Consider the following 27,925-nt stretch of genomic DNA (forward strand, 5'->3'; position numbering starts at 1 on the left):
TCCACACAGGCAGGGGAAATGTGGCCACTGGTTGGATTAATCTGAACAGAGCAAGCTCTCCTAGTCAAATGACTGCTCCTAGTCAAGATCACATTATCTGGTGAGTGATGGATTACGGTGCTGCGCTCCACACCGCACACCTTGCCTGAAAGGGGAGCTGTTGCTCTGATCACACTATCCAGTGAGTGATGGATTACGGTGCTGCGCTCCACACCGCACACCTTGCCTGAAAGGGGAGCTGTTGTTCTGCGTTATGGATGCAGAAGCCCTTTCCTCTTCTCTCACTGACAGGTTTGGGCAAGAATGAAGGGGAACAAGGCTCCCCAAGGCACACCCACCACAAAACCTCTTCCATCCCAATTAAGAGAACAACTCTTCGGTACCAGTGGGATGACACTTAGTTTATAGCCTGCCTCTGATAGCTACTTGACCTTGAGCAAGACACTTGATCTTTCAGAATGTCAGTTCAGTTCAGTCGCTCAGTTGTGTCCGCCTCTTTGCGATCCCATGAATTGCAGCATGCCAGGCTTCCCTGTCCATCACCAACTCCCGGAGTCCACCCAAACCCATGTCCATTGAGTCAGTGATGCCATCCAACCATCTCATCCTCTGTCATTCCCTTCTCCTCCTGCCCTCAATCTTTCCCAGCATCAGGGTCTTTTCAAATGAGTCAGCTCTTCGTACCAGGTGGCCAAAGTATTGGAGTTTCAGCTTCAGCATCAGTCCTTCCAATGAATATTCAGGACTGATCTCCTTTAGGATGGACTGTCAATTTCTTCATTAAATAAACAAGGAGCTTGGTGAGACCCCACTTGCTGCCCAAGTCACCAAGGACAGCCAAGGGCATCCAGAGTGGGACATATTCTAGGGCCATGACACTCAAAGAAGGTCCCACAGATGGGCTGCTCTGTGCCTCCCATGAACTAGCTACCCTTGTAAGTTCAGAAATTAAGAGCCAGCATTTAGAAATGTTCACAGACATATATCATGTCTGCTGAATCTAATAAGAAATTTTGGCTTGTATTTTGATTGCTTTTAAAATCCTAGTAGTTTTTATTATATCTTACAAAAGTATAGTTTGTGATGGGTTAAAAATTAAGGGAAAAAAACAACACAAAAAACGAAACCAAAGCTAAAAAAACCCCCTAGCCTTTGATCCTTCACCACAGAAAGTATAAGTACTGACATAAGGGACTTGGGTCTAATTGCCTCATTTTATTGATGAAGAAACTGTCATGTACAGAGGTTGGGGGCTGTGCTCAAGGTCAGGTAGTTGGTCTGAGGCGACTCGGGCCAGTGTAGTTGAGGCAAATGAACTTTCCAGGTGGTCTGGCCAAGGTTTTGCATGAGTGGCTAGAGCATAAGTAGTAACACAATACTACATGGTTCTCTTAGGTTCTTTTGTGCTTGGATTTTCTTTAAGAATAAAGGCAGAGAGGAGGAAAGACAGCCGGGCCAGGCGGGATGGGGACTCCAAGAGAGATGAGAATTGGCTTCTCACTGATAGGCACCGTTGTCCATACTTAAGCACGCCACTATGCGATTCCAGGGCAGGAGACTAAAGAAATGCTTCCTACTGCTTATTTTGGGTGCTGCTACAAATAGATTGCCTTGTCTGGCATGATCTGAGTCAAGCGTGGTCCAAAGATGACCCTTTTAAGACCTACAACCCTAAACTTATGAACATCAAACTTTCTGGAGGCAGTTTCTTATTAACAGAATTGTGAGGGATGGAAAAACACTTGTGAATTTAGAGAGCACACTTCCAGTACTAAACAGATTTTAAAGGGCAAAACCTCTTACATTTATTTGGGTTTGGATTTTGACTTGCATGCTATATGTTTATCAGTTAAACAATGAGAAAAATGTAACATAAGATCTAAAAATTTTTTGGTATCAATTTTGCAATTCTCTCAGATATTACTTTATTTTTTGGAGCCAACCTCCTAGATCCTATTTGACTAAGAATAAAGACTTTCTGTTTCTTCATTCAGCTGTTAACTGATGCAAAGCATTGTCAACGTTTGGCTGGAGCTGGGTAGTGATGGTGGGGTTATACCTGCAAACTCCAGTTTCCATTAAGGCAGCATTCTACGTCTTAAAAACTGATGACATTCTGGTTGCCATGGGCAGTGAACTCTTCTTCCTATTACTGATGTAGGAAGCCTTTCCTAAGGAAGTAATTCTTTCAGGTAATGAAATGCAAATCGCTAACTTAGCTACAGTGTGGTCTCACTGGTTCATACACAAGTCCCGTGAATTTTAGGGTCACAGATAGGGCCATCGTGTTGGGAGGAGGACATCTGACACTGAAACGGCTCATGGCTGGCTACTATGTTGTCATCTGTTGGCTAATGCGTTTCTTCCTCGATGCATTTTACTCATCTGGGTCTCGCCTACAGCGCATGCTAGGCTCACCTGGTGGCAGAGGGGCAGCTCTCATCGGGTAGTTGGCATTGTGAGTCCTGCTGGAATAATCTCTGCTTTGAATCGTATTCCTTCGGGTAGGACCTGAAATAAGCCAGCAAGATAAGGTTCAGATCAGTGCTATTGGCTGGTTTTTATGGCTCCTGATGAATTTTTGCTGGTGGAAAACTTTTGAGAAGTTTGGAAGGCAGGTCTCCATGGGATCTATAGGAGACTGGTTGCAGGGTAGACAGGCTATGTGAGGGGCATGTTGTCCTGGCAGCAACTGGATGGGAGGGGCCGGAGGACACACTGACAGAGGGAGAGATTTGAAATGTCCGAGACAATGGCTTTACAAAGAATTATTAATAAGCATACAAAGGGGTTTCTACTGTTGTTGACTTTGCGAAGAGACAGATGGGTCCAGTGAATGTTCGCACTCATGTTCTGGCCACAGAGCACAGAAGCTGAGGCTGTGTTAGCTGCATACCATGGTCCCTGGAGTGGACACCGCAGCTCCCCGACCTCTGCTGTCGTCCAGAGCCTTCCTTACCAGAGTTTGTGCTCTACAGTCTTTGAAGGAAACACAGAGATGCTGAAGGGGAGAAGCAGACTGGCACCCTTGACACAGATGTGCAAGCATCAGAAAACAAGCAGTGCTAAATGGAGCCCTGTGGGGCTAGAATGAGGCCCGGGGAGGCGGGGCGACTGGGGGCCAGACGAGACCTCTGAAGAGACGATGTGTTGGAAAGAACAACAGTCAATAGGGTCTCGAGTGGGACATGAAGGAGAGGACGATTAAGCCAGCTGGAACAGGGCTGCAGAGGAAACTCCTAGTAAAGAGAAGAGCAGGAAGTGGCAAGGGATGAACAGCACAAAGCAGAGGAGCTGGGTATCAGGTCCTGGGGTGAGGAGGGGAGGCCAGGTGTGGGGGTCCCCCTTCCTGCCCTCCCTGTCTCATGGAGATATGCTAAAACACCGTATTATCAATGGCTCACTTCGAGGCCCACAGAGCAGTGCTCTGACTCATCCTGCTGGTTATCCATAGCGCTCCTTAGCCCGGCCCTGTGCCCTGGGGTCTGAGCCAGTGGACTGCTAGGCTTCTGCATTCCAGTCGGGTTTGGCCGTTTGGGAAGCACTGGCAGGAGACTGGAGTGCCAGAGGGGACAGGAGTTGGGGTACTTTTTTTTCCCCCCAAATTTAAGTATTTAATTTACATTATTGTGTTAGTTTCCGATGTACAGCAAAGTGATTCTGAGACATGTTCTTTTTTAGATTTCTGGAATCTCCTCTACCTACATCCTTAGGGTAATAGTAGCATCTTGGTCTTCTCTGCCCGAGCCCCAACCCTGTTTCCTTCATCCGGCCCACGTCTCTGTAAAGAGTCCTTTTATGTAAAAGTCTCTTCAAAAATCCCACCTAAATGTGCTGTCTTCTGCAAGTACTCACTGATACTCAGACGTACACCATTTTCTGAGTGGCTACTTTTCTGTGCTGTATTAGTGAGTTATACAGTGCATACCACTGGAGACAGAAGCCATAAAGGCCCATTTTATACTTGGCATACTCTTCACTGATCATACATGTGGATTGTATTCTGTAACGGTGGCATCTAAGAAAAAGAAGCCTAGGCCAGTAAAAGGAGTCAAACTACAGAGTGTGAGTTCGTGCGTTTGTGTCTCCTAATGAAACACTTTAAAGTGAGGAGGGAGAGATTAAACGTGACGCACTGTAAGAGTGAGCCCTTGTAAGGAGTTGGTAAGTGTGGTCAGCTGCTTTAACACAAAGGACGAAGTCTGTACTGTTGACAAGACTGGACTGGAAAGGGCTGGGAACGTAAAGCCAACAAACAGATTTGTTTTAAACATAATTAATACTGTAACGCCAGCAATACTACACGTAACTACTAAATGATTCAGAAAAGTTTAACCTGCCCATTTGCCCTGATGTTGGTTTAGTCTGAAACATTTCAATCAGAAGAAAACCCCAACCACAGGAAGCAGTCAAGGCACTAGTTCTTTGGCCCGCAGATCTGTGCAGTGTTATGAGCATTTGGTGGGAAAAGAGTTTAGCTTGGAGAGAGGGTGAGCAGGGGCCAGGCAGGGAGCCCAGCAGCCCAGCAGCGGCCCCACCCGTGGGGCCCGTGCACACTTACGGGAGTTTCTGGGCAGCCCGGGTCCGATGCTGACCTGCAGCACTTTGTTGCTGGGCTTGAGGATGGCCAGGTCGCCAAAGCCTTGGTGGAACTGCACTTGCCGGGAGCCCCCTGCACTCCAGGGACCCCAGTTCTCCTTTTTCAACTTGATTTCAAGCCTGTGACAAGCGTATATATTGGAATTAACAAAGGAAAGGAGAGAAGCAGGGAGAAAGTGGTATTCACAGACCCCAGCCTGGAGTTGCTTTGTAAAAACAAGACAAGACCGGATCACGGGAACCAGTCCGGGGCCCAGTGGATGGGCACGGCACAGGCTGAGCCACCAACCAGAGGGAGCATTTGGGGGCCCAGTCCCTGGGAGATAATAGCTGGTAAGGGAGGTGCCCCAGTGTTGGAGCATGTCAAGTGGAGACAGGTGGGGACAGAAGGAAAGGCCACCCTCCAGGCCACACCTGTGGTGCTGCCTCACCATGTCCTCTCTGATTGCCCAGGTCTGTGTGTGAGGAGGACTGAGAGATGCCAGGCAGAGAGCTCAGTCTCCTTTGCACAGAATGAGGCTAGTAGTTTTAAGTTTTTTTTTTTTTTTTTAATTATTTTTTAAACTGTTTTTTTGTACTGGGGTAACTCAGCCATACATATACATGTATCCATTCTTCCCCAGACTCCCGTCCCATCTAGGCTGAGAATGTGGCTACTATTTAATTAAGTTCTATTCCTCCACCTTCACCCCCACCCCAGGGAGGAAAAGACACTAGCAACCAATATCCAAATAAAAGGGAAGTTTACTCATAAATGCAAAACTCCCCAGCCAGTTTTTTTTTAATTTCCTATGTTGCCCATATGCCTACATAATGCAATTCCATATTCTGCTTTTTTAACCTTGTATTTTTATTTTGTAAGACAGAAAAACCATAATTGCCAGTAGCTGCCTACTCTTTTGAGCAGCTTGGCTTATACATATTCTTACTTTTTTTGAGTTACTCCCTTATCACAAATTCTCAGACAAAAATAACTGCCCCTGGTACTCATGGCCAAATTGTTGTTTGAAAAAGCTGTAATGACTTCATTCTACTTCTAGTGTCTATTTTACTTCAACCACAGCAGCATGAGTTATGCTAAGTCCCCCATTCCTGGAACAAAGGCTTTACTTTGGCCCCTTGCTTGCGAGTAGGAAGAGTGGAGGGTATCCTCGTTTCATAGATGGGGAAATTGAAGAAGAACAAAAAGCCAAATAAATCACTTGGCAAACATGAGCCTAGAAGTTCAACAGTCTGCCAGTGTCCGGTACATGAGACGATGTTATTAAAGTAAATGAAGGTGAGCCCGGACACAAGACACTGGCCGTCCACAGCCCCCAGTCTCCAAATGCTGCACCAGCCGGCTGTATCATGCACTCATCTTGGGGACTTAAGCCCCAATCACTTTCTTCTGCTTCAGCCTTACACTACTTCTACCTGCTCTGCAAAATAAAATATTCCTTCATTGGTAAGATATAAAAATCTGCCTTTCTTGGCCTCACGTTGGTGACCTTTGCCCAAGGGATAAAATATACCAGTCAATGAAGTCATCTCACAGAAATGCAAAAGTAACCTTCCCGAAGTCCATGGCAACCACCCTGACTGTCCTCTGCAGGCCCTAGAGCTCCTTAGAGCCACCCAAGCCAGTCAGACCCCACCCCTACTCTGCAGTGGACCCCAGCAGTGAGATCAAGGCCCCAGACCCCAACTTACGTGTTGCTAAATTTCAGAGGTAGTTGCTTCTGGGTTTTTTCCTCGTAACGCTTTGCTAAGAGGCTCAAGAACTCAGTTTTGAAGACAGATTCAAGCAAACTGTCATATTCTTGCTCATGAAGAATAAAAAGGTCATCCTGCATAGTACTGCAAAGAGATTGTAAAGACTCAATGAAAGTTGCAGTTTTGTTGATTCCATGATTTTTTTTCACCCTTTTTTTAATCCTGTAAGATAGCACTAAATTTCTACCATCTTCCTCTGCTACTGAAAATCTTTAAAATAGAACACAACAATGAAGTACAAAAATAAAATCCCTAATATATGCTTTTAAAAGAGGTTTATAGTCTACCAACAGCATGATCAAAATATTCTCTCACATGACTTTTAAAATCAGGAAATTAAGGACAATTTAGTCTGTATTTTAAAAAAATCCATTTTCAAATTCAACTTCTATGTTCTTAAAATCATAAAAATCCAGAATGTTATGAATGTGGTAAAAAAGGGACAATTCCCCATAAGTCCCAAGTCAGCAGAATTTAGGATATGGTTGCAGCTACTGTAATACATCCTAACTTGAAGAACCATAAGCTCCGTTATCAAAAGAGAAGCCAAAGTCCTACGCTTCATAGGCATGAGTTGGGAGCCTTCAGGTATTCGGTGCTCTGCTAATACTGCCTGCCAGATGCATAAACAGATCAAACTGCAGAGAAATGAGAGACAGGTGTACACACAGCAAGTACAGTCCCTACCTTCAGGGTGGGTCAGGGAAAGGACATGCCTTTGTGGGAGTTCCTTGTTTGGACAGGGTAGGGCTGATGGGGAAAATTCATGCCCACAGTGGATGTTAGGAGCTGCAGGAAGAATGGAAGAGAGAGGCTGAGGGGCAAAGCCAGTTCCGGGGATATATTTAGTGGTAAGGGGACTGATTAGATAGTTCCTCTCCAGGCCCAGCCAGAGTTTGTGGAAATCAGAACACATATACACTTGGGAATTTTCCTTCTTTAGTTGCTAGATGTATTGCTCCATTGCTCAGCTGAAAGAGGCCACCACCCCCAAGGCTTCATTATATACAACCCTACCATTACCTCCTAGCAACACTGTCATACATCTAAGACAATCCCGCCAAGAATGATGTCTCGTTAGGGACAGTAAGTGTTTTTCCAGGTACTAAAAACAAAATAAGTGAACTCACTTCAGTAAACTGACCACAGAGATTAAATTTTAATCTCTCCAAGTGCAGGAAATACCAATGACATGGTTCTATCAGTAACACAGGAGCTGTTCCTGTGTCCTGCACAGGGGGCCCCAGGACCAGGGCATCAGTAGGCTTATTGTGCTGTGACATGACCAGACAGTGAGGCAAGTATAGAGGACTGGGGTATAAAGAATCTCTGAGAGTGGGGAGCCTTCTTCCATGGGGTGTGATCCAACTAAACAGCAACTGGGCTTCCCTGGTGGCTCCGAAGGTAAAGAATCTGCCTGCAATGTGGGAGACCTGGATTCGATCCCTGGTTGGAAAGATCCCCTGGAGGAGGGCATGGCAACTTACTTCAGTGTTCTTGCCTGGAAAATCCCAAGGACAGAGGAGCATGGCGGGCAACAGTCCATGGGGTCGCAAAGAGTCGGACACAACTGACTGACTAAGCTTACAAAACAGCAACTCCTGTGGTCTCTCTGTTCAGTCACAGGAATATGACAAGGTGGGGATGGGCAGTCCATGGGACCAGAAGTCTTTCTTGAGTAGAGAGAGCCTTTGTGGATGAACCTGGGCTTGTTAAGACCTTCTCTCTCTGTTCCAAGGCAGGGAGCTGATGACTTGTACCTTATCAAGCCAGTAGCTACAGCCACAGCTCCTCACTCTAAAACCTCAGCCCCTCAGTCTTTCTACAGGAGAAAAAATGTATAAGGTAGGACCACAATACAGTTGGATTGCAAAGGCACAGTATGACAGCACTCATAACTACAGGGAGGAATGGAGTAGACGAGCAGCAAGATACCCTCACCAGGGAAGAGGAGCCTGGCCCTTCACATCCTGCTTACCGAAGACCAGTAGACCAAACAGCTCTTCCTGGATGTGATGTCAGAACACTTTACAGGCATGCTGGGACACATAATGGCCATTTGGGTGGAGCATGTGGTCATTACTATTACTTCAAAGTGTTTCCAAATTTAAGAAAAAGCAATTCAGGGCCAACATGACAGTTCTACAGTGCCTAGGAGCCAGGCGTCTACTCCTCCTCCTTACAGGTATGATCAGAAAGTCATACAAGTCATTTCTGCTTGCACCTCATTGGCCAGCATATGTCACATGGTCACACCTAGCTTCAGGGAGCCTGGGAAATGTAGTCCTTGGTTGGGCTGTCAGCTATTATCATGTAAAGGAGAGAATGGGTATTACAGGCCAGCTTAGAGTCTCCACTCTACCTCCTTGTTCACAGATTTACCCAACTTTGGAGCTGGAATCTTTTCTGAGAACAGTATACCTCAGAAGGTGCGGCCACAGCACGTCTATCATCTTCCTGTTTCTAGGTAGATGAAAACTCTGGAATTGTTTTAATTACTTCAACGACAGCAATTCCAAACTCCAAAAGGCACTTGTGTAAAAAGCTCTCAAAACAACTCTCCCAAGTCATTTGGAATTAATGAAATAAAGTCCCAACATCCTAGCACAGGGCTACGAAGACCTCTGTGTCAGGAAGGAGAGTGTACAGAGGGGGAAGAGGGGAAGAGGTGCCGATTCTTGGTGTATGGGGTGGAGTGAAACTCCCATTTCAGCTGCTGGATTCATGTCTGGGCATGTCCATTTGCCTGGCTGGCCTTTAGGCGGGACAGTGATTATTCGACTGGATTATTAAAGGAGTCCAACACAAGAAACCTTGAGTGGTTTAATGTGTGCAGACTATTAGGAGTTTCATGATCATTAAGAAATAAAGCCAGCAGGGCAAAACATCAAGGTCAATTATCAGCATGAGTCTGGAAATGAGAAGAGACTGTTTGGACATTAGGACTTCAACCATCAAATTCAAGAGCTCCTCCCTTTGGTGACCGGAGTCAGAAAATCAGGAAATTCTCTTCACCCAAGCCAGAGCTTCAGCTCATTCCCCTTGCCTCAGCCCAGGTTCCTAGGTCTGAAAACAAAGCTTTTACACCTTGTTTTTTTTTCCCCTAAAATATCAGACTTATTTTTGGACTTCACCTCTGTCTTCTTCACATGCTCAAGCTGCAATTCCTTACAGATGTTTGACGTAGGAGCCTATGTTGAAAGAAGCTTAACTAGTCCCTGGTTTGGCTCTTGATTGGTTCTTTATCCTGTTTTTGTGGCTTATTGTTGTACTGCTGACCACACTAGAAATGCTTGGTTTACTCCCTTAACCAAATCTTCTTCATAAAAATGTTAGTTACAAAACCCTGGGTAAAGTTTTAAAGGAGTTTTTTCTTTTTTTTTCTTAAGTTGAAAAGGCAATTTCAGCTAGGATGGCCCTGCTTTTATTTAAAGTCTCAAAAAGAAATGTTTCCTGCTTACGAAATAGATGCTCCTTTAAAAACATTTTTATTTATTTATTTAGGCTGTGCTGAGGCTGAGCTGCAGCACTCAGGCTTTCTCTAGCTGCAGCATGCAGGGGCTTCTCTTGTTGTGGCAAATGGGCTTATTTGCACGTGGGATCTTAGTTCCTTGACCAGGGATCAAACCCGAGTTGCTTGCCTTACAAGGCAGATTTTTAACCCTAGACTACCAGGGAAGTCCCCAGTGCTCCTTTCAGTAAACTGAGAACTACAAAGGTAAAAATTAAAAGCAGAAGAAGACAAGCCTTATCCAGAACTCTACCACCCAGAGATACCAGTAGCACCAGTTTGGGAGCCTACTTAATTTCTCTGAGAAATGTAGATACATGAGGTGTCAGGCCTCCTGGGAAGAGCTTCACCCAACCACAAGGAAAAGGCTCAGTCCCATTTTTGTGTCCCAGGAATATCCTGGAAACCAATCTCTCGACACTTGTAAGCTGTGTGCCCCATGTTTACCCAGGGCATGCTCCTCCTTCCAGAATGCCCTGAGGCAGGGACTGTTTCTCACCCACTGCAAATCCAGAGTTGGATACAAGGTTGGTGGTCAGTCCAAAAATGAAGAAAACTTCCAGGTTTCCAGAGCTCAAAATCCATAGGAAGTCAAGATTTCAGGAAAGCATCAGATCAGCGGAGCAGATCCCAAGTGAAGGAGGCTGTTCTTATTGCCAGAGGGTTAGGACAATTAGGCAACGAACCATTTTTAGGCAAGAATGTCATGCCCAGGAGTGCTGGGGCCTGTCTAAAGACCACTCCTTCTAGGCTGACTTTCCTAGGATGTACAAGTACTGGAAATCTACTGACCCACGCAGGCAGCCCCGAGGCTTTTGATCTTAGGCCTCTGGGGGTCAGCTACAGGAAAGAGAGGACTACTAGAAGCTTCATCAGACAGAGCTCCATATAGGAGATTTTGTTTCAAACCTCATCAGCTACAACAGGAAGGCAAAGAATACAGGCCATTGTACCTCCTGACCACTCTTCCAGCAAATTGAGTTTTTCAAATAAGAGCGAGACGAGGTCAGTTCCTCGATGGCTCAGCAGGAAAAGAATCCGCCTGCAATGCAGGAGAAACAGGAGACTCGGGTTTGATCCCTGGGGTGGGCAGAGGCCCTGAAGGAGGGCATGGCAACCTCCTCCAGTATTCTTGCCTGAAGAATCCCATGGACTGAGGAGCCTGGCAGGCTACAGTCCAAAGGGTTGCAGAGTTGGATACTAAGCAGCTAAGCACACACACACAGGTCAGTTCGGAATTTGGACAAGAAGCAGCTCTCGAAGGAGCCTTCAGAAATGATGCTTGGCCTTCTATCAGCAGTCCCCCCAAAGCCTTGGAAATATGCCCCAAAGGCATCAGACATCAGGAGTGTGTCACCTCCTGATATTCTCACCATGTCTCCATGAAGGCAGAAATGCAGGTTGTCAGGGTTCGGCCTTTTATTAGATAGGGAGTTTTCCTTTCCCTGTGAGTGACTGTTGTCATCACAGCTCTCCGAGCTATTGGGCCTAATCTATTTTTTTTTCTTGTAAGTTACAAAAAGTTTTTAAAAAATTTCAATTATAATTCAACTAGATATATTTTAGTACACTTATAAAAGGTAGAGACTTCTAAAAATATGATGTCTATTAAAGTATTAGGAAACACTTTTTATTATGGAAAATTTCAAGTATATCAAAAAGTAGAGAAGCAGAATGAACCACCACATGTCAGGAGGTTTCAACAATGATCAATCCACAGACAGTCAAATTCATCTGCAGTCTCATTCCCCCCACTTCCACACACCAGCTAGGTTATTTTACAGCAGAGTATAATCATATTTTATCATTAAACATTTCAGTGTCTATCTCTAAAAGATAAAGTCTTCTTAAATATAAATAACCACAATATCATTATCACACCTACAGGAATAAACAGTAAATCCTTCATATAAAATATTTGCCACGTTCCCTGGTGGCTCTGACAGTAAAGAAGTCACCTGCAATGCAGGAGAACTGAGTTCAATCCCTGGGTCAGGAAGATCCTCTAGAGAAGGGAATGACAACCCACTCCAGTATTCTTGCCTGCAGAATTCCATGGACAGAGGAGCCTGGCAGGCTACAGTCCATGGTCACAAAGAGTTGGACACAACTGAGCAATGAACAATCATAACACACTTGTAAAATATTTAGTTATTTTACATTTCCCCAAATTGTCCTGTATATTTTCTTGTATGGTTGGTTGGTTGGTTTGAATTGGCAGCTGTGAGCCAATTTGGCCTCCCCAGTAGTTATAAGAGTTAGGGATGGGCTGAAAGATCAGGTTTGTAGGACACTTGGTAGTCTGAATTAGAAGAAGCCATTAGGTGTTCATTCTAGCCAACAGTCAAGAAGTAAGTCCCATAAAGTCTTCAAAACACACATTACAACTCTCTTCCCAAAGTGCAAGACAACTGTTCACATTTTTCTCTATACTAATACTGAAATATATTGAGAATACACGTGTACACACACCCACACAGATACGTTCTCCTGGTACCACAATCGATTTCTCCTCTATGTTTGATTCTGCACACTCTATCTGACTGCACTTCTAACTTGGTTTAGATTACTAGCCTATCCCAATGGCTGAAAGAAATGAGGCAATGGTTATTAATCCTGGCAAACTGGGGCTCAGTGACTGTCACACACAGAAATAACACCTTTAAATGACTCGGGCTCTTTTTCCCTCCTAGAGTCAGAACAAATTTCAGGCTAAGTACCTCATTTTATTACATCCTCCAATAAGGAAAGGCCACAAGGAAGCAAACGTCCAGACCGTGAATACTAAAAAGAAGTGGAAAAAGAATCTGATCTTAAACTGTGAGACACTATATCCCCAGAGGCTGTGAAAAAAGAAAAAGAGAGAGGGAAAAAACTTGAGTGTGAATATCCCACACCTTGGTAAGCCTCAGAGACTTGATCAACAAGACACTGAGTGTCAAAGTGCTAGATACACATGTAGATATACAACGATCAAGCGCTGCTTAAGGCCTCTGAGGGCTGCAGACACACGCAGGCAGTAGTAACAGTAAGAACAACACTCACTCTCAGAGTAGTGAGCGCTTGTGTCCCAGAGCTGTGACTCCTGGGCTTTCAACTGTCAAGTGTGCCCAGCACATTTTAGCTCACTCAACTTAGCCCAGGTATAAGCCCTTGTTCCCATGCAAGATAAAAAAAGAAGCTTCCACTTGCATTCCTGGGACCAGCAAGGGCAGTCTTGGGGCCCAGTAACCAGGAGAGTGTGGTCAGCAGGTTGTGGCCTGGTCAGCGAGCTGAATGATCAGAAACACCTTTGGGAAACTGGACAGTGCCTAGAGTGTGTCTGTGAAATCCATGGCACTGAGAATCACCTGAGGTGTGGCTGCAAAGAGCTGCTGATGAACATATCTGCTTACCAGTTCTACAGCATCTTGAACTGAAGTGTTTTAAACACTTAACGTCACTGCCCTGCCTGGCTCTTTATCAGGAAAATTGGGAACAGACAAAATCAGAAACCACAGTGACACAGGCAAGAACAGACACAACTTAAAATCTGCTTTGGATGATGGCACTGGAGCCAGGCTTTTCTAGCCTGGTAAAGCAGTTTTGTGCACAAAAACTCTGCTTTTGCCTAAGAGCAGCGATTTTGTCTTGTGTGTGGAATAAGAGTGTAGAGGAGTCCTAATTCCAAGAAGACATATCTGCAGGTTCTGGTTAATACAATGGCAGCCTGAAGCTTGCCCTGGCAGAAGTTGAGGCATCCTCAGAAGGGCCCCAGGGCATGACTCAAGGAGGAAGCCTCAAAGGGGCCTTTCTTCCTCTTTTCTTCGCCTTCTGTAGCCTGAGGATTTCCTCTCATCACAGGGAGGATTTGGGGAAGTCTCAGCATATGCAGGTCCTTGCCATTTTGTCCTTTACTGTGCCCATCTTTGTATGAAATGTTCCCTTGGTATTTCAAATGTTCTTAAAGAGATCTCTAGTCTTTCCCATTCTACTGTTTTCTGCTATTTCTTTGCATTATTCTCTTAAGAAGGCTTTCTTATCTCTCTTTGCTATTCTCTGAAACTCTGTATTAAGTTATTCAGTTTGGTGTATCTTTCCCTTTGTTCTTTGCCTTTTGTTTCTTTTCTTTTCTCAGCTATTTGTAAGGCCCCCTCAGACAACCAGTCAGCCTTCTTGCAATAAAGGACAGAAATGGTATGGACCTAATAGAAGCAGAAGAGATCAAGAAAAGGTAGCAAGGATACACAGAAGAACTCTACAAAAAAGTTCTTAATGACCCAGATAACCATGATGGTGTGGACATCCTGGAGTGTGAAGTCAAGTGGGCCTTAGGAAGATTACTACAAACAAAGCTAGTGAAAGTGATGGAATTCCAGCTGAGCTATTTCAAATCCTAAAAGATGATGCTGTGAAAGGGCTGCACTCATTATGCCAGCAAATTTGGAAAACTCAGCAGTGGCCACAGGACTAGAAAAGGTCCTTCATTCCAATTCCAAAGAAAGGCAATGCCAAAGAATGTTCAAATTACCGTACAATTGCACTCATTTCATAAACCAGAGTGCTGATGAGAAGAGCAAGGGTGCCTACCTGTGAACCTGGAGTTGAAGGGAGCATTTGGCAATGACCCCAGGGTTACAGATTATGGAGACCAATTTGTATTCCCCTCACCCCCGGGCGAATGAACAGGCAGAGGGGCCTCAAGAAGTCCAACGATACTTCCTATCTAGGACAATCCAAGGTCACAGCAAACTAAAAGCAGCATTGATGACCTAGTGGCCACCTCTGCTCAGGCTTTTCCTGGTGAAATGGGTTAGGTCTTGATCAGGGGCAAGGTGGGCTTAGGGGCAGGACTCAAGAATGTTGACCCCCCCTTCAATATCAGCAATTATGCCCTGTTTGTTTCACAGACTACATTTTTTTCCCCTCAGATTTTATGGGAGCAAAGGATCTGAGTATCCTTTGACTAGAGGAACAGATCAGAAGGTAACTTTTTCTTGTGATTGTAGTACTCCCTGAGAGCCAAGAAGATCAGCTCTTCTTAGGGAAGAAGAGAAAACTGGGTTCTCTTCATTGTCATTTTTACAACTGGGGAGCCTGACGGCGCCTCTCTCCAGGCGGTGTTTGGAATAGCAGATGGCAGCGTCGTGCAGAGGTGGGGCTCCCCTGTCCCCACCCTTGGCCACTTACCTGAGGGACACAGACAGGATCCTCTCCATCTCGATCCTCCGCTTCAGCACTTCCTTCACCAGGCCTTTGTCTGGACCCTGTTTGACCTTTTCTCGTCCAATCAAGTATAAGCATTTTGGAGTCAGAAGCAAGTCTCGCTTTACGCTCTGTAAGGACAGGTGTTTTAGAAAGTGTCAGAGTGTGCCTCACTCCTGGAGGCCAGCTGAGGCTGGAAGGACAGCTGTGGTCAACAACACCCAATTCCCAAGGGCTGATGGTCTTGTTTTATGCTTTAACTCCCCCCCCCCCCAAAAAAAAAAAAGAAAGTGTCAGAGTGACAGTAGTCTACACACAGGGCCTTGGTGACCAGGTGAAAGGAAGCCGCTTTAGGCAGTGAACTTTCACTACGATCGGATGCTGATTCCCTTTATCATCTAAGTCTTTCGAGAGCAAAAGAACATGTTGCTTATGATTGTTAGGTTGACATATACAAAACTGCTGATACTTGACTCTCTTTAACTTATAAAAATGTTAGACTGATATGAATCCACCCAAGGGATCAGGGCAAACCAACATGCAGGATTACCCTACCAATGATCTGCTCCAGGATGTTTCTCATACAGGGATCCCTCAAGGGACCCTGCATATGTAATTTTTGTGAGTCCATTAAATTTTTACTTTTTAAAAGTGATACATTTTCATTTCAATGGTAATCCTTAAAAATCTAATATAAATGTACTGTGTTATATCCAAACAATACTGAGAGACTTAACATTCCTGTTTGCATTCAAACCTGCCACCAGAGCAGCTAGCACCATATTCAGTTTGTAAGGAGTGATTTGGTTTTGGCAAAACAACATCATCCTTCTTCCGAAATTAATATCGTTCTTTCTATATTTTTTCCCTGACCAAAAATCAAACAAGAAATAACTCACATAAAAAGCTCTTAATGGCCCATAATCTATTATGGCTTCAGATTTCACTATTAGGGTCAAAATTTTATTAGGCAAAAGAAAAAAGACAATGTCTAAAGAAAGAGGTTAAAAAAAAAAAAATCAGCTGTCCTCCAGTGGCTCTGTCAAAGCCCCGCATAGTCATTTGCCCAGGGAAAATGGATAAGAACACTTCACTTTATATTCTCAATCTTTTGATCCAATGAGTCTATTCCTAACAATTTACTCTAAAAGCATAAGTAGACAAATGCACAAAGCCATGTGAAAGAATGCTTACAGTATCCTTTTATTTACGATGGTTAAAAAAAAAAAAAGTCATGAGAAGAGATTAATAAGAAACTGGCTCAAAATAATAGTGAAGGAACTGTTGAATGGGATACTATGCAGCTAAACAAAACAATTTATACTGACATATCTATTAATATAGAAAGTTCTCCCTGGTGTATTTTAGGAGAAAACCAACACAGAACACAAACCAGCATGTAAGGTAGATTTCAGTTTTGTAAAACTAAATATACAAATGTATGTCTGCATAAAAACGTTCTAAAGGATGCACACAAAATGTGATTGTTTCTGGGTACAGGTGGCTATTTTTCTCTTGGCCTATCTGCATTTTCTACATTTATCTACAATGGACATGTTGTTTTTGGTAATCCCAAAAGCAAAATGATGAGTTATTTTTAAAACTAAGGAATCCGTTTGGTGACTCCCAGGGGTGGGCAGTCAGCACGTACCTTGAACCTCCTGTCATACTTGGTCACTGTGTCTGCAAAATCGATCTTCTCCCTCTTGCCCACAAACTGCTGGAGTTCCGGGTGCTCCTCCATCCCTATGTAGTCCCCAATGAAGTTCCTGTTAATACTGTTTCTCCGTCTCTCCTTCTTGTTCAACAGAAGGTTGGAGGCTGCAGTTCCCAAAAGGGCAGAGAAGGGAGAAGGATCAGTCCCCGACAAGGAGGAAAATGCTCCGTGTGGAAAGACACAGAGGGAGTCTAAATGAATGCAAGGCTGCAATGCACAGTCTGTGCAAAGTACAATGAACTTGTACCTTCATCTAAGCTCAAAAATATCCCTGAGATTTGGTAAATGAATGAAATAAAATGACTATAATACCCTCTTCTCTCATTTGGACATATTTCTTCCGGGCCACGAATTTCCTCCATGATTTCTGTATCACTCGCGCATACCCATCGTACTTTCGCTCCCTCATTTCTTCTAGAAGAAAGAGCTGTGAATAGAAAGAAGACAAGTGTGAGTCAGTTCACAGGACCTGAACATTACTTTCTTGGATATTTCAAGGACACTCAGGTTAGTCAAGGACACAATGGGAAGCAGCTTCTCAGACTCATAAACAAAGGTGAAAAAAAGGTGTTGCTTATGGTCACTATAACTTTTATATATAAATATACAGAGACAAGATATTTATACATACTTTAAAATTTTGTTTAAAAATTAATTCCTTTTTGGCTGCACTGGGTCTTTGTCGTTGCAGGCAGGCTTTCTCTGGGTGTGTTGAGCGGGGCTACTCTTCGGTGCGGTACACATGCTTCTCGTGCTGCCTTCTCCTATTATGGAGCGTGTGCTCTAGGCACACAGGGCCAGTGGTTGTGGCACATGGGCTTAGCTGCTCCAGAGCATGTGGGATCTCCCTGGATCAGGGATCAAACCCACATCCGCTGCACTGGCAGGTGGATTCTCATCCACTGTACCACCACAGAAGTCCTTATATACATTCTTTTATTAAAAAACATAGTGGAAAATAGCTGGATCTGAGTGTATCCAGTTGGACCTTAATGACAGTGTCTGCTCTACCTTGTTCCAAACCTCTGTAAGAATCAAATGAGTGATTCAACACACACCCATTTATTTCCCACCTTGATCCAAAGAGGATATTAAGTGGCTAGATCAAATGAGCTCACGGAGGCAGCTTTTAGTGCTGCATATAGCCTCTTACTAGAATTTGCCAGCTTTTGCAGAAAGCTCGTGCTGCTGTGGAAAGAGGGCTGCCCAACTTTTGGTTCCATGAAAGTACAGACTTCCTGCCTCACAGAAATCTACAGGGAGCCATTGGGCAGAGGACAATAACCAGTGATTGGAGCTGGACTTATGATGTGTTAATAAGGACTTGGATTCACCAGGAGGGGCTGAGACTGATTTGGTTAAAGGCTCAGACACTGGCAGGTCTTGAGACTCCGGTCATCTTAATGATGAATACTGTTGTACACCACTCATCAAAGCTCCTAGAGTAACAAAGATGACAGCAAACAGCTGTAATGAACTGAGTACCCACAATGGATCAGGAATCATTCTAGATGCTTTACACACATTACTTCATTCAACCACTCAACAACTACATGTACCACTTATTTGCATTATCTCCAACTTAAAGAGAAGAACATCAGTACTAAGATTGGGTGGAGCTGGAAAGTGAACTGAGGTCTTTCAGGTTCTGCCAGGCTCCTCCTCACTTGGACATAGAATCTGCATCTAATCAACTCGTAAAATGGTGGGAAACTCTCATTCACCTAGGAAGTAGTTTACATGACTCTCTAGGAATAAAAAACAGACCAATAAAAACCCAAAGTAATGATGATGGATGTCACTGTAAAAACATTCCAAAACTAAACAGGCAAATTTGGTTTAAAGGCAGCTGGGCTTGATTTGTTGTCTCAGTTTATCTGGGTTTGTACCCTGGAGCCAGTGATCTCTCCTCCTGACATTCAACTTCTGCTTCTCACAGCTCCACCTCAAACTCAACATATCAAGAGAGGGGCACTTCATTCCACAGTCCTCAGTGCCGTATACAATAAACAAAGGTGCATATTTTAAGAACAAAAGATTTTTTCAACAATTGGACAGAATGTTTAAAAATCTGAGCCCAGCAGTTGCCTGGAAGATTATCCATTGGTGTTTTCTTATCTTCTGTGTTGGGTTTCTGAGTAAGTCTTGTTTTCTTCTTCTTTCCCAGAACTATTTTAAGAGCGTCATAGAAAATATTCTTGTGACTCAGAAAGGATGAAGAGTCAACCAATTCCCAACTTCCTATAGACCAGTTCAAAGATGAGCTGGTTTTTAGGTTCTTTCCAAAAGCCATAGGGGTTAGAAATCAGGGAGGTTCAAGAAGAAAAAGAGAGAGAGGGAGAAGAAGAGAAAAGCAAAAAGCGTGGACACGTGTAACAAAACCAAACTCTCTGATGCCTAATGTGGGTTCTCAAAGCAAATGGGTTATTTTGTAAATTCAGCACATTTAGTATAAAAGTTAAAGCAAAATCACAGGATAGATTTTTAAAAATCTTTTTTTTGGCCATGTCTTTCTTGTGGCATGCGGGATCTTAGTTCCCCAACCAGGGATGGAACCCATGCCCCCCGCAGTGGAAGCGTGGAGTCTTAACCAATGGACTGCCAGGGAAGTCCCTAAAAACCATTTTTGTAAAAGTGTTTGCAATGTCAGGGCTAGATGTGGATGGATGAGTAATGCAGGGAGGGGACAGAGTAGTAATGATGGGTGTGTGTGTGTGTCTGTGTGTGTGTGAAAAAATGGGGGAGAGGAAGAGTCAAGTGAAGGTAAAAATGCAGCTGGGAGGAAAACAAGGAAAAGAAAAGCCAAAAATAAATCTTGATTTGAAAGTAAAATCTCAAAGCTCAACTGAATCAGAAAAAAAAAAAAGCACGAAAAACATCGAGGCTGTTTCTGTGAAAATTCAGTAAGTCGAAAAAGTAAAAACAGAGGAGAGGGTGTAAAACAGAAGAGTTCTCCATTGTACCGATAAATCACTCCAGCCTGTTTTAGAAAGAACAGGAACTGTTCTGTGGGTTGCTTAATGGTGTATGACACAACATTTTCGTTTTATATTTGGAAATGAAATTGCTGTGAAGCTACAAATATCTCAAAGTGGAAAATGCTACCACAAACTTATCATACAGGTTCTATCGATGTGTGCCACTTACTTATTTAACAGCCTTTAAAGTCATTCAGTTACGACCATTAGCATTTCTGATCTCAGGCTGATCCTGGGAGGCAGGCAGAACAGCAGTGATGGGGCCCCTTCTAGTGGAGAAAACGCATGGCAGGACCAGAATCTGCCTAGAGTCAAGGGCTTCCATTACGACCAACACTGCAGGTTCTCTTGGCGATAAGGTGACTACTTTTGCCAAATTCACCACCAACTCTTTTTTTTTTTTTTTTTGGCTACACCACATGGCATGCAGGATCTTCGTTCCCCAACCAGGGATCGAAACTGTGCCCCTCTGCAGTGGAAGCAAAGAGCCCTAACGACTGAACCACGAGGGAAGTCTGTCTCCATAGACTCTTGAAAATAGCCTTGTGATTATTACAGGAACCTCAAGAAATGGTGATACCCACCCCCGGTTAGTTCCAGCAGTTTCTCCAGCTCAAAAATTGTCTTCATTTTTAAGCTGGAATTGTCTTCATTCCACAGCCCCAGAGCTATGGGGGAGAAGGACTGAGGGGCTGTGTTGGGTTCCTGCCCAAACTGAGAACGTCCTGTGAACAATCATTCAGCTCAGGGTGACCATGTGCTCCTCAGGAAAGATTAAGAAGTTCCACTCAATTAATCTGTGGAGGTCTGATAAGTTTGTAAATTGTAAAACCTATGTGTTTTGAGTTCCTTATTGGTAAATATCCTTTAAGATTGGAGATTTCTCCTTCTATCTATTGGTCTTCTCAAAGTCCTTTCTGGGCTTCCTCATGGTCTTCAAGGCACAGTCCTGGGAATTCTCACTCCCAGGCTCTGCTCCACCTTTATGGGACATGATTTGTTTGGTGTCACCCAGGTGAGGATGTAGGTTAACCCAAGCCTCCTTTCTGGGCAAAGAAGTATCTATTAGCTGGGATACTACTGGACACTAAAAATAACTATTGGGCACCTCCTCTGAGCCACTTTCTCATGAAGCTCTGAGTACACAAAGGCTCACAAAACAGACCCTGACCTCAAGGCAATGACCACCTAGAATGGGAGAGAGACAATAAGTACGAAAAGAAAAGCTCTTGTGAGGATGGTTTTGTATCCAAGCTGAGGACTCTGAAGGTGCTAGGGTGTGGGGCATGAACCACACATAGACTCGGAGCAGCAGAAAGCCTTCTTTGAGGAACTGACATTTAAGACAGGAACCACAGATTGAAGTAAAGAAGCCAGCCTCGCTGTGGGGAGGGGGCTGAGAGGGGGGCCACAGGGAGAGGCGTGGCCTGGAGAAAACTCACAGATTCGGGGGCTTTGATGAACACTTTGCTCTTCCCTAGCTGGAACTGGTCACTGTCCATGTTGACGGACTGCAGCAAGTGCAGGACGCCTTGTTTCTCGTCCCCCTTCCACGAGGGCCAGGTGGCTTTGGTCAGGATGGCATACCTGTGAGGAAAACAGGGAGAGAAGGATCAGGCTGGGCCTGGACGCCCCCCAAAGGCACCTGGTGCTGCTGGAGTCCTAGCCATCCCCTTGCCTCCCTTCGGAGGCTCAGGCGTAGACCTTGACAACTGCAAAAACCCACTGGGTCTGGTATGCCCATTTCAGAGCCGCCACCTACTCTTTCCTTCTCCAACCGTTTCCATGCTAACGCCCTGGAGAGAATCTGCTTTTCCTTTCTACCACTGTCTAAAAATAGCATCGCTGAAGGTCACCAACGACACTCTTCTGGCAAAATCAAATGGTCTGTTCTCAACACTGATTTCCCCTGATTTCTTGGGAGCACTTCACAGTCAACGTGAAGAGTTTTTATGAAGCTCCCCATAAGCAGCTGTTACGATTACGATGGATCAGCTTTCATCTGTGGCGTTTTCTGCATCTTGAGTCAGGAGGCCCTGGTGATTGGTCCTCAGCTTTCTCCAGTCTCATCTCTGCTCTCCTCCTGCTCACCCCGCTCCTGGGAGGATGGCCTCCTCTTCTTGCACACATTCCCTCTTCAGAGCCTTCGCCCATGCTATTTTCTCTGGCAGATGTGCTGGTCTCCAAACCCCTCAGAGGGCTGGCTCCTACCCAGGTGTCGGGGGTGTAGCGGGGAGGGTCCTCCCCTTCAACAACGCTTCCACAGAAACCTTTTTGGACAACCCACGCAAAAACTGTCCCCTTTGCTATTTTCTCTCATAGAAAATAATATTTTGCCTTCAGAGTATATATCAATTCGTAACGATAGTCATGTCTGTACCTATTTGGGTAATTTATGCCACCCCCATGGGGATGGGAGCTCCACGAGGGGGCGTCATATCTATGGGGCTCACCCCGCACATCTGGCACCTGATACAATGCCAGGAACACGGCAGGAAAGAGGAACCTGTTGTAACTAAAGGGTGTTCTCTGCATCAGGTGCTGTTCTTGGTGCAGGAGATTCCTTTATCTCTATAGCAACCTCAGTCAGCTGGTCTTCCCATTGTGCAAAACAGGAAAGACAGGAAAACAGAGAACTACCCAAGGCTACTCGGCTAGCAGATGCCAGAGCTGGGATTTGAACCCCAAGCTGTTTCTTTCATCACGGCAGTACATACAAGACATGGATTAGTATACATGTAAACTTTTCTTTACAGATGATACAATCTACTACATATGTCTATGTTAGAAACATCATAATTATGTAAGTGAAAGTTTTTCAGTCTTGTCCGACTCTTTGTGACCCCATGGACTATACAGTCCATGGACTTCTCCAGGCAAGAATACTGGAGTGGGTAGCTTTTCCCTTCTCCAGCAGATCTTCCCAACCCAGGAATTGAACCGGGGTCTCCTGCATTGCAGGTGGATTCTTTACCAACTGAGCTATGAGGGAAGCCCAATTATATAAGAGGCTAACCTAATAGGGGAAAGAGAAGCATATTACAGAATGTCAAATACAAAAGGTACCAAAGACTTGAGGTGGAAGGAAGGGAGAGAAGGATGGCGGGAAGGAGGGGAAATTAGAGGAGAGTATGGGTGAGAAATTGGAGGGTGTGTTCTATGTGCAGGCACATCTAGAAGATAAGCAATGAATGGGCCCAGGCCTCTAAAGAAGCCCCCCTCCTCCTCTGTTCCCAGAAGCTTCTACAAGGAGTAGATTCACTAATGGCATCAAAGGGAGAAGGGAACCTTGACAAGGAGAGTGGCCCTGCCTTCAGGATCCTGGGCTCTCTAAGGGGACACAACCAGGTACATCACACACTTAGAACCAGCTGGTCAGGACTAAGGTGATTCTAGGGACTCTCTCTGCTCCTCCTAAATATCCACGTTCTGCCTGATAATATAAATTCCCTCGAGAAGCAATCCTCCTATTAGTGAATCCTCCCATTCCCTAATTAGAGATAAAAAGCTTAAAAGTGAAAATGTCTACCTGAAGCCACATATTAGCATGAATACTTTTCATACGTGGCATAATAAAGTCGGCTACACCAATTAACGGAGAAGGCAACGGCATCCCGCTCCAGTACTCTTGCCTGGAAAATCCCATGGATGGAGGAGCCTGGTAGGCTGCAGCCCATGGGGTTGCTAAGAGTCGGACACGACTGAGCGGCTTCACTTTCACTTTTCACTTTCATGCATTGGAGAAGGAAATGGCAACCCACTCCAGTGTTATTGCCTGGAGAATCCCAGGGATGGGGGAGCCTGGTGGGCTGCCGTCTTTGGGTTCGCACAGAATCGGACACGACTGAAGCGATTTAGCAGCAGCAGCAGCAGCACACCAATTAAGCCTCATAGAAATGACTGACAGCAGAGATGCTACTGGGGGATCTCAGTGGCGAAGAAGTAGTAATGTATCTGCAATCTAAAGGGAGGAGGGAGAAAGCTCATGCAGGGTATGGGTGCAAAAAGAAAGAGCAGACCAACAAGGTGACACATTTCTTCGAAGAGTGCAATTTTGCTTGGCTTGATTTAATCCAATCAAAATGATAAACCAAAGTATTTTTATTGTGTAACTACAAATAGGTACCTCTTTGCAATTCACATCAATCCCCTATTAAAATAATACTGTATTTCTCTCTCTCTTTTTTTAATAGTAAGGAACTTGGTTTCCAGAGACTTTTTCTTCTCCTCTTTCCTGACAAGACTTTTAAGAGTTTGGGTCTGGGAAAGACAGGGGAATTGCCTGTCCCTTTGACCACAGACCACTTGTGGTGGTTCCCTTTGCTTTTAGGAAGACTGGCAGCAGTCTCCTCACTTCCTTTTGTAGTTCACTGGAGAGACCAGAGCATAATTCTAGTACAATGTTCTCTCACTATGTAAGTACACCCAGTTCACTCATGTTTCTCCAGGACATACTGGTGGGAATGGGTTCACAAGGCAATGGGATGCTGCCTAATAGATGCCTATGATAATTTTGCAGAGATGAGCCTAATGACTTACACCCCTTTCATCAAGTGGTTTCAATTTAAGACCAATATTTCATCCCAGGGCCTTTGCACTGGCTGTTGTCACTGCCTAGAATTCCCTTCCTTGCCCCTAGTCTGCAAGGCTCCTTTAAAAAAATTTTTTTAATGTATTTTTGGTTGTTCTAGGTCTTTGTTGCTGCTCACAAGCTTTCTCTGGTTGCAGCAAGCAGGGGCTACTCTCTGGGTATGGTGCACAGGCTTCTCATTGTGGTGGCTTCTCTAGTTGGGGAACATGGGCTCTAGGGTGAATGGGCTTGTGTAGTTGTGGCACACAGGCTCTAAAGCATGAGCTCAGTAGCCGTGGCCCAAAGTTTAGTTGCTCTGAGGCATGTGGGATCTTCCTAAACCAGGGATCGAACTTGTGTCCCCTGCATTGGCAGGTGGATTCTTAACTATTGCATCACCAGGGAAGTCCTGCAAGGGTTCTTGTAATTGCCCAGATGACGAATCCAATGGTTCCTCTTCAGAGGAAACACAGCCCAAACTTGTGTCCTCCAGCTTCTGGCACTTGGATTTAAGGATGTGTCTGACCTCCAAGGACACTAAAAAGTCCCAGGAGCCAATAGGACACTCGCTATACTCTGTGCTTGAGATAATAAAGGTATAAACTGATTCAGTTACTCACAGTGGATCACAGGATGAGAAAGTGACTGAAAGACTCTGGACAAACTCTGTTACAATCCAAGACTCATACACCTTATGGAAAACAGCACTGTCTCTGGAAAAATATTCCTTGCCCACTGACAGATATATGGCCTTGTAGCCATTTTTGAGTAGGAGACTAAACACATACTTTACACTGAAAAACAAATTTTCTTTCTGAACTTTGTATTATCCTCCCAGTACTTTCAAATCAAAACAAAACAAAAAATACGACAACATCAAGCGTCTGCTTTGTGTAAGACGGGGAGGCCCGTCTGTCTCTTCTAAAAGGAAAAGCCCACAGCAGGAGAGCTAAGCAGGAAGGCATCTAAGGATAAAATCATTTCAGAAAAAGGCGCTCGACACAAAGGGCATAACAGATATGTACTAAACGCTGACTGTGGAAGGCACACAAGAAAGCACCGCTAGTGCAGCCGTGCAGCTAGCCTGGCACTTGACAGAGGCCTGGATATTAGATCCAGGTCATTTCACAGCTCATTTAAGGAGCTGCTGCAAACAAGAAATGCAGCCTGCTCAGGGCACCCCAGACACTCTGGCCGAGAGCGTGGACTTCCTGCTCCCCGCAGACTGGCGGAGCTCACAGCGCTGCTTATGGACGTCAGCTTTGTCAGTGTGTTTTTAAATAATATGGAAGGAAGGAATCGGTTTCTCAAAAGAAAAAAAAAAAATTTAGGTAACGTTAAAAAAAAAAAAATCTGATCTGTTTTCAATAGCAATGCCAATTAGAAAGAATCTGAAAATATCAAATAAAGAGTTTTTAAGTACAGGAACTTCCCTGGTGGCTCAGTGGTAAAGAATGTGCCTGCCAATGCAGGGGACACGGGTTCAATCCCTGTTCCAGGAAGATCCCACATGCTGCCGAGCAACTATGTCCATGTGACACAACCACTGAGCCTGTGCCCTAGAACTGGTGAGCCACAGCTCCTGAGCCCGTGGGTCACCACCAGGGCCTGCACACCTGGATTCTGTGTTCTGCAAAAACACAACCACTATGAGAAGCCCGTGCACCGCAACGAAGCGTAGCCCCTACTCTCTGTACCTAGAGAAAGCCTGTGCAAAGCAACAAAGCCCCAGGGCAGCCAAAAATGAATTAATTTTTAAAAAGAACTTTAAATAAAAAAGAAAAAGTTTTTTAAGTACAGAAAAAATATTGAAGGAGAAACATTTTGGAATTGTTGAGGGCAAGCCTTTTGAAATTTAAGCAAGTCGGAGGAAATATTTCTTATTCACTATTTTCTGTATTTAACTTTCTTCCCTCTTAATTAAAAAAGGGTATTTTCAAAGAAATGCAGTTCTGCAAAAAATATTAACGATAATCTAAGCCACGGTTCTCTCAACTGACTTTGTCTCCCCAGGCCACATGGGGCAATGTCCGGATAATTTTGGGTGTTACTACTTGGGGAAAATAAGGGTGGGATGGCGGGGTTGCTGGTACTACTGGCATCTAGTAAGTAGAAGCTAAGGTTGCTAAACATCCTACAATGTCCAGGACAGCCTCGCACGAGGACTCATCCAAACCAAAATGCCAATAGCTGAGGTTGTGAAACCCTGTCCTAAGCTAGTGCTGGCCGTCTGTTTAAAGAAGAGCAAGTCTTTCATAATTAACATCTCAGCTGTTTGTCAGCAAATGGAGACTGCTACAGTGATGCAAGAGCACTCCAAATTTATTTTCTAACCTTCCTAAGGACTTCTTTTCATATTGCCGTGTTTACGCTAGAGGTGTAGTGGGCCTGTTAATTCAGAGACCCCGATGGTGAATTTTATTCCTAGTTTAACCAGCCTCCAAAATCATCAGCAATCTTGAGTGTGTGGGGACAAAAATCAATGAAGTTTTACTGTATGGAATGATCCACCCTTTGGCCAAGCCTCTCCTGACCTTCCACATCAATGACCTTCCACAGATGATGACCCATATTGATAAGCAGTAGATTAGCCATCCCTATCTCCCGGCAGAAGAAACAACATCCTCAAAGGGAAAGCTACTCTATTAGAAATATTGGATTTCAAAGATGGCAACTAAGTTCTTCTCCTTCCTAAACCTCTTTGTTACATAAAATCTGAATTAAAAAAAAATGTTCTTATATCTTGCTCCTGTATCATATACCAGGAAGACATAATTATTTTCTGATTAAAACAGTAAATATGGCTTCCTTCTTTCATAAAGGAAATTAAATAAATGTGGAACATCAGTGAAACTCCACTAATTTAGAATCACTAGAGAAATTAGAATCATGTTGTATTTTAAGAACACTAAATTTTATCCTTTTTAAAAACAACACAAAGTAAGAACAATTTAGCACATATCCTGCCAAATGTACTTTAACAGAAATATAAAATCAGTTTAACTTTATGTTTGGACAAAAAATTTGAGGTTAAATACCTTAAGCTTATTAAATATTTTCCTGAAATTGTCTCCACACTATTAATTTGCTCAGTCAGTTAAATGTCAGTCTCTCCCCATGTCACAATTACCATGAATTTCTGAACTGATGTATCACTCTAAACAGACAAAATACTTGATTTTACTTAAAATAAATGATGCTTTAAAATGATTTATTCACAATAAATGATGTTAAAAAGAATTATTATAACTTAATACTAAAAAGACAAGTAATTTAAAAGTGATCAAAGGACTGGACAGACATTTCTCTAACAGCTAATAAGCACATGGAAAGATACTCAACAATATCTTCCATTAGGGAAGTACAAATCAGAACCACAGTGAGAAACTTTCATTCCAACCGGGATGGCCAGAACCAGAAAGTCGGATAATAACAAATACTGGCAAGGACGCACATACACTGGAACCCTCAAACACTGTTGGTGGGGATGTAAAATGGTACAGCCGCTTCGTAAAACATATAGCAGTTCATCAAAAAGGTTAAACATAATTACCATTTGACCTGGCAATTCCATTTTTATGTATGTTCCCAAGAGAAATAAAAACATATGC

The 27,925-nt window shown here is 44.1% G+C and overlaps 1 protein-coding gene across 3 annotated transcripts in view; it reads right to left on the reverse strand.

Moving 5' to 3' along the window:
• Nucleotides 1–27,925, reverse strand: part of MYO1E (myosin IE) — a 220,779-nt gene that overhangs the window by 19,930 nt on the left and 172,924 nt on the right. For all 3 annotated transcript variants that reach the window (XM_086321233.1, XM_086321234.1, XM_086321232.1), the window contains 7 exons: nucleotides 21,187–21,331; nucleotides 17,079–17,193; nucleotides 16,701–16,870; nucleotides 15,035–15,180; nucleotides 6,292–6,438; nucleotides 4,562–4,719; nucleotides 2,419–2,511 (listed from right to left, as the gene is read on the reverse strand). In XM_086321233.1, the coding sequence (XP_086177359.1) occupies nucleotides 2,419–2,511; nucleotides 4,562–4,719; nucleotides 6,292–6,438; nucleotides 15,035–15,180; nucleotides 16,701–16,870; nucleotides 17,079–17,193; nucleotides 21,187–21,331 (974 nt within the window). The remainder of the gene's footprint in view (nucleotides 1–2,418; nucleotides 2,512–4,561; nucleotides 4,720–6,291; nucleotides 6,439–15,034; nucleotides 15,181–16,700; nucleotides 16,871–17,078; nucleotides 17,194–21,186; nucleotides 21,332–27,925) is intronic.

The sequence above is a fragment of the Bos grunniens genome, chromosome 10 (genome assembly GCF_055505025.1).
Source record: "Bos grunniens cultivar Pamir isolate PY7600 chromosome 10, Bosgru_T2T1.0, whole genome shotgun sequence".
NCBI classification, from domain to species: domain Eukaryota; kingdom Metazoa; phylum Chordata; class Mammalia; order Artiodactyla; family Bovidae; genus Bos; species Bos grunniens.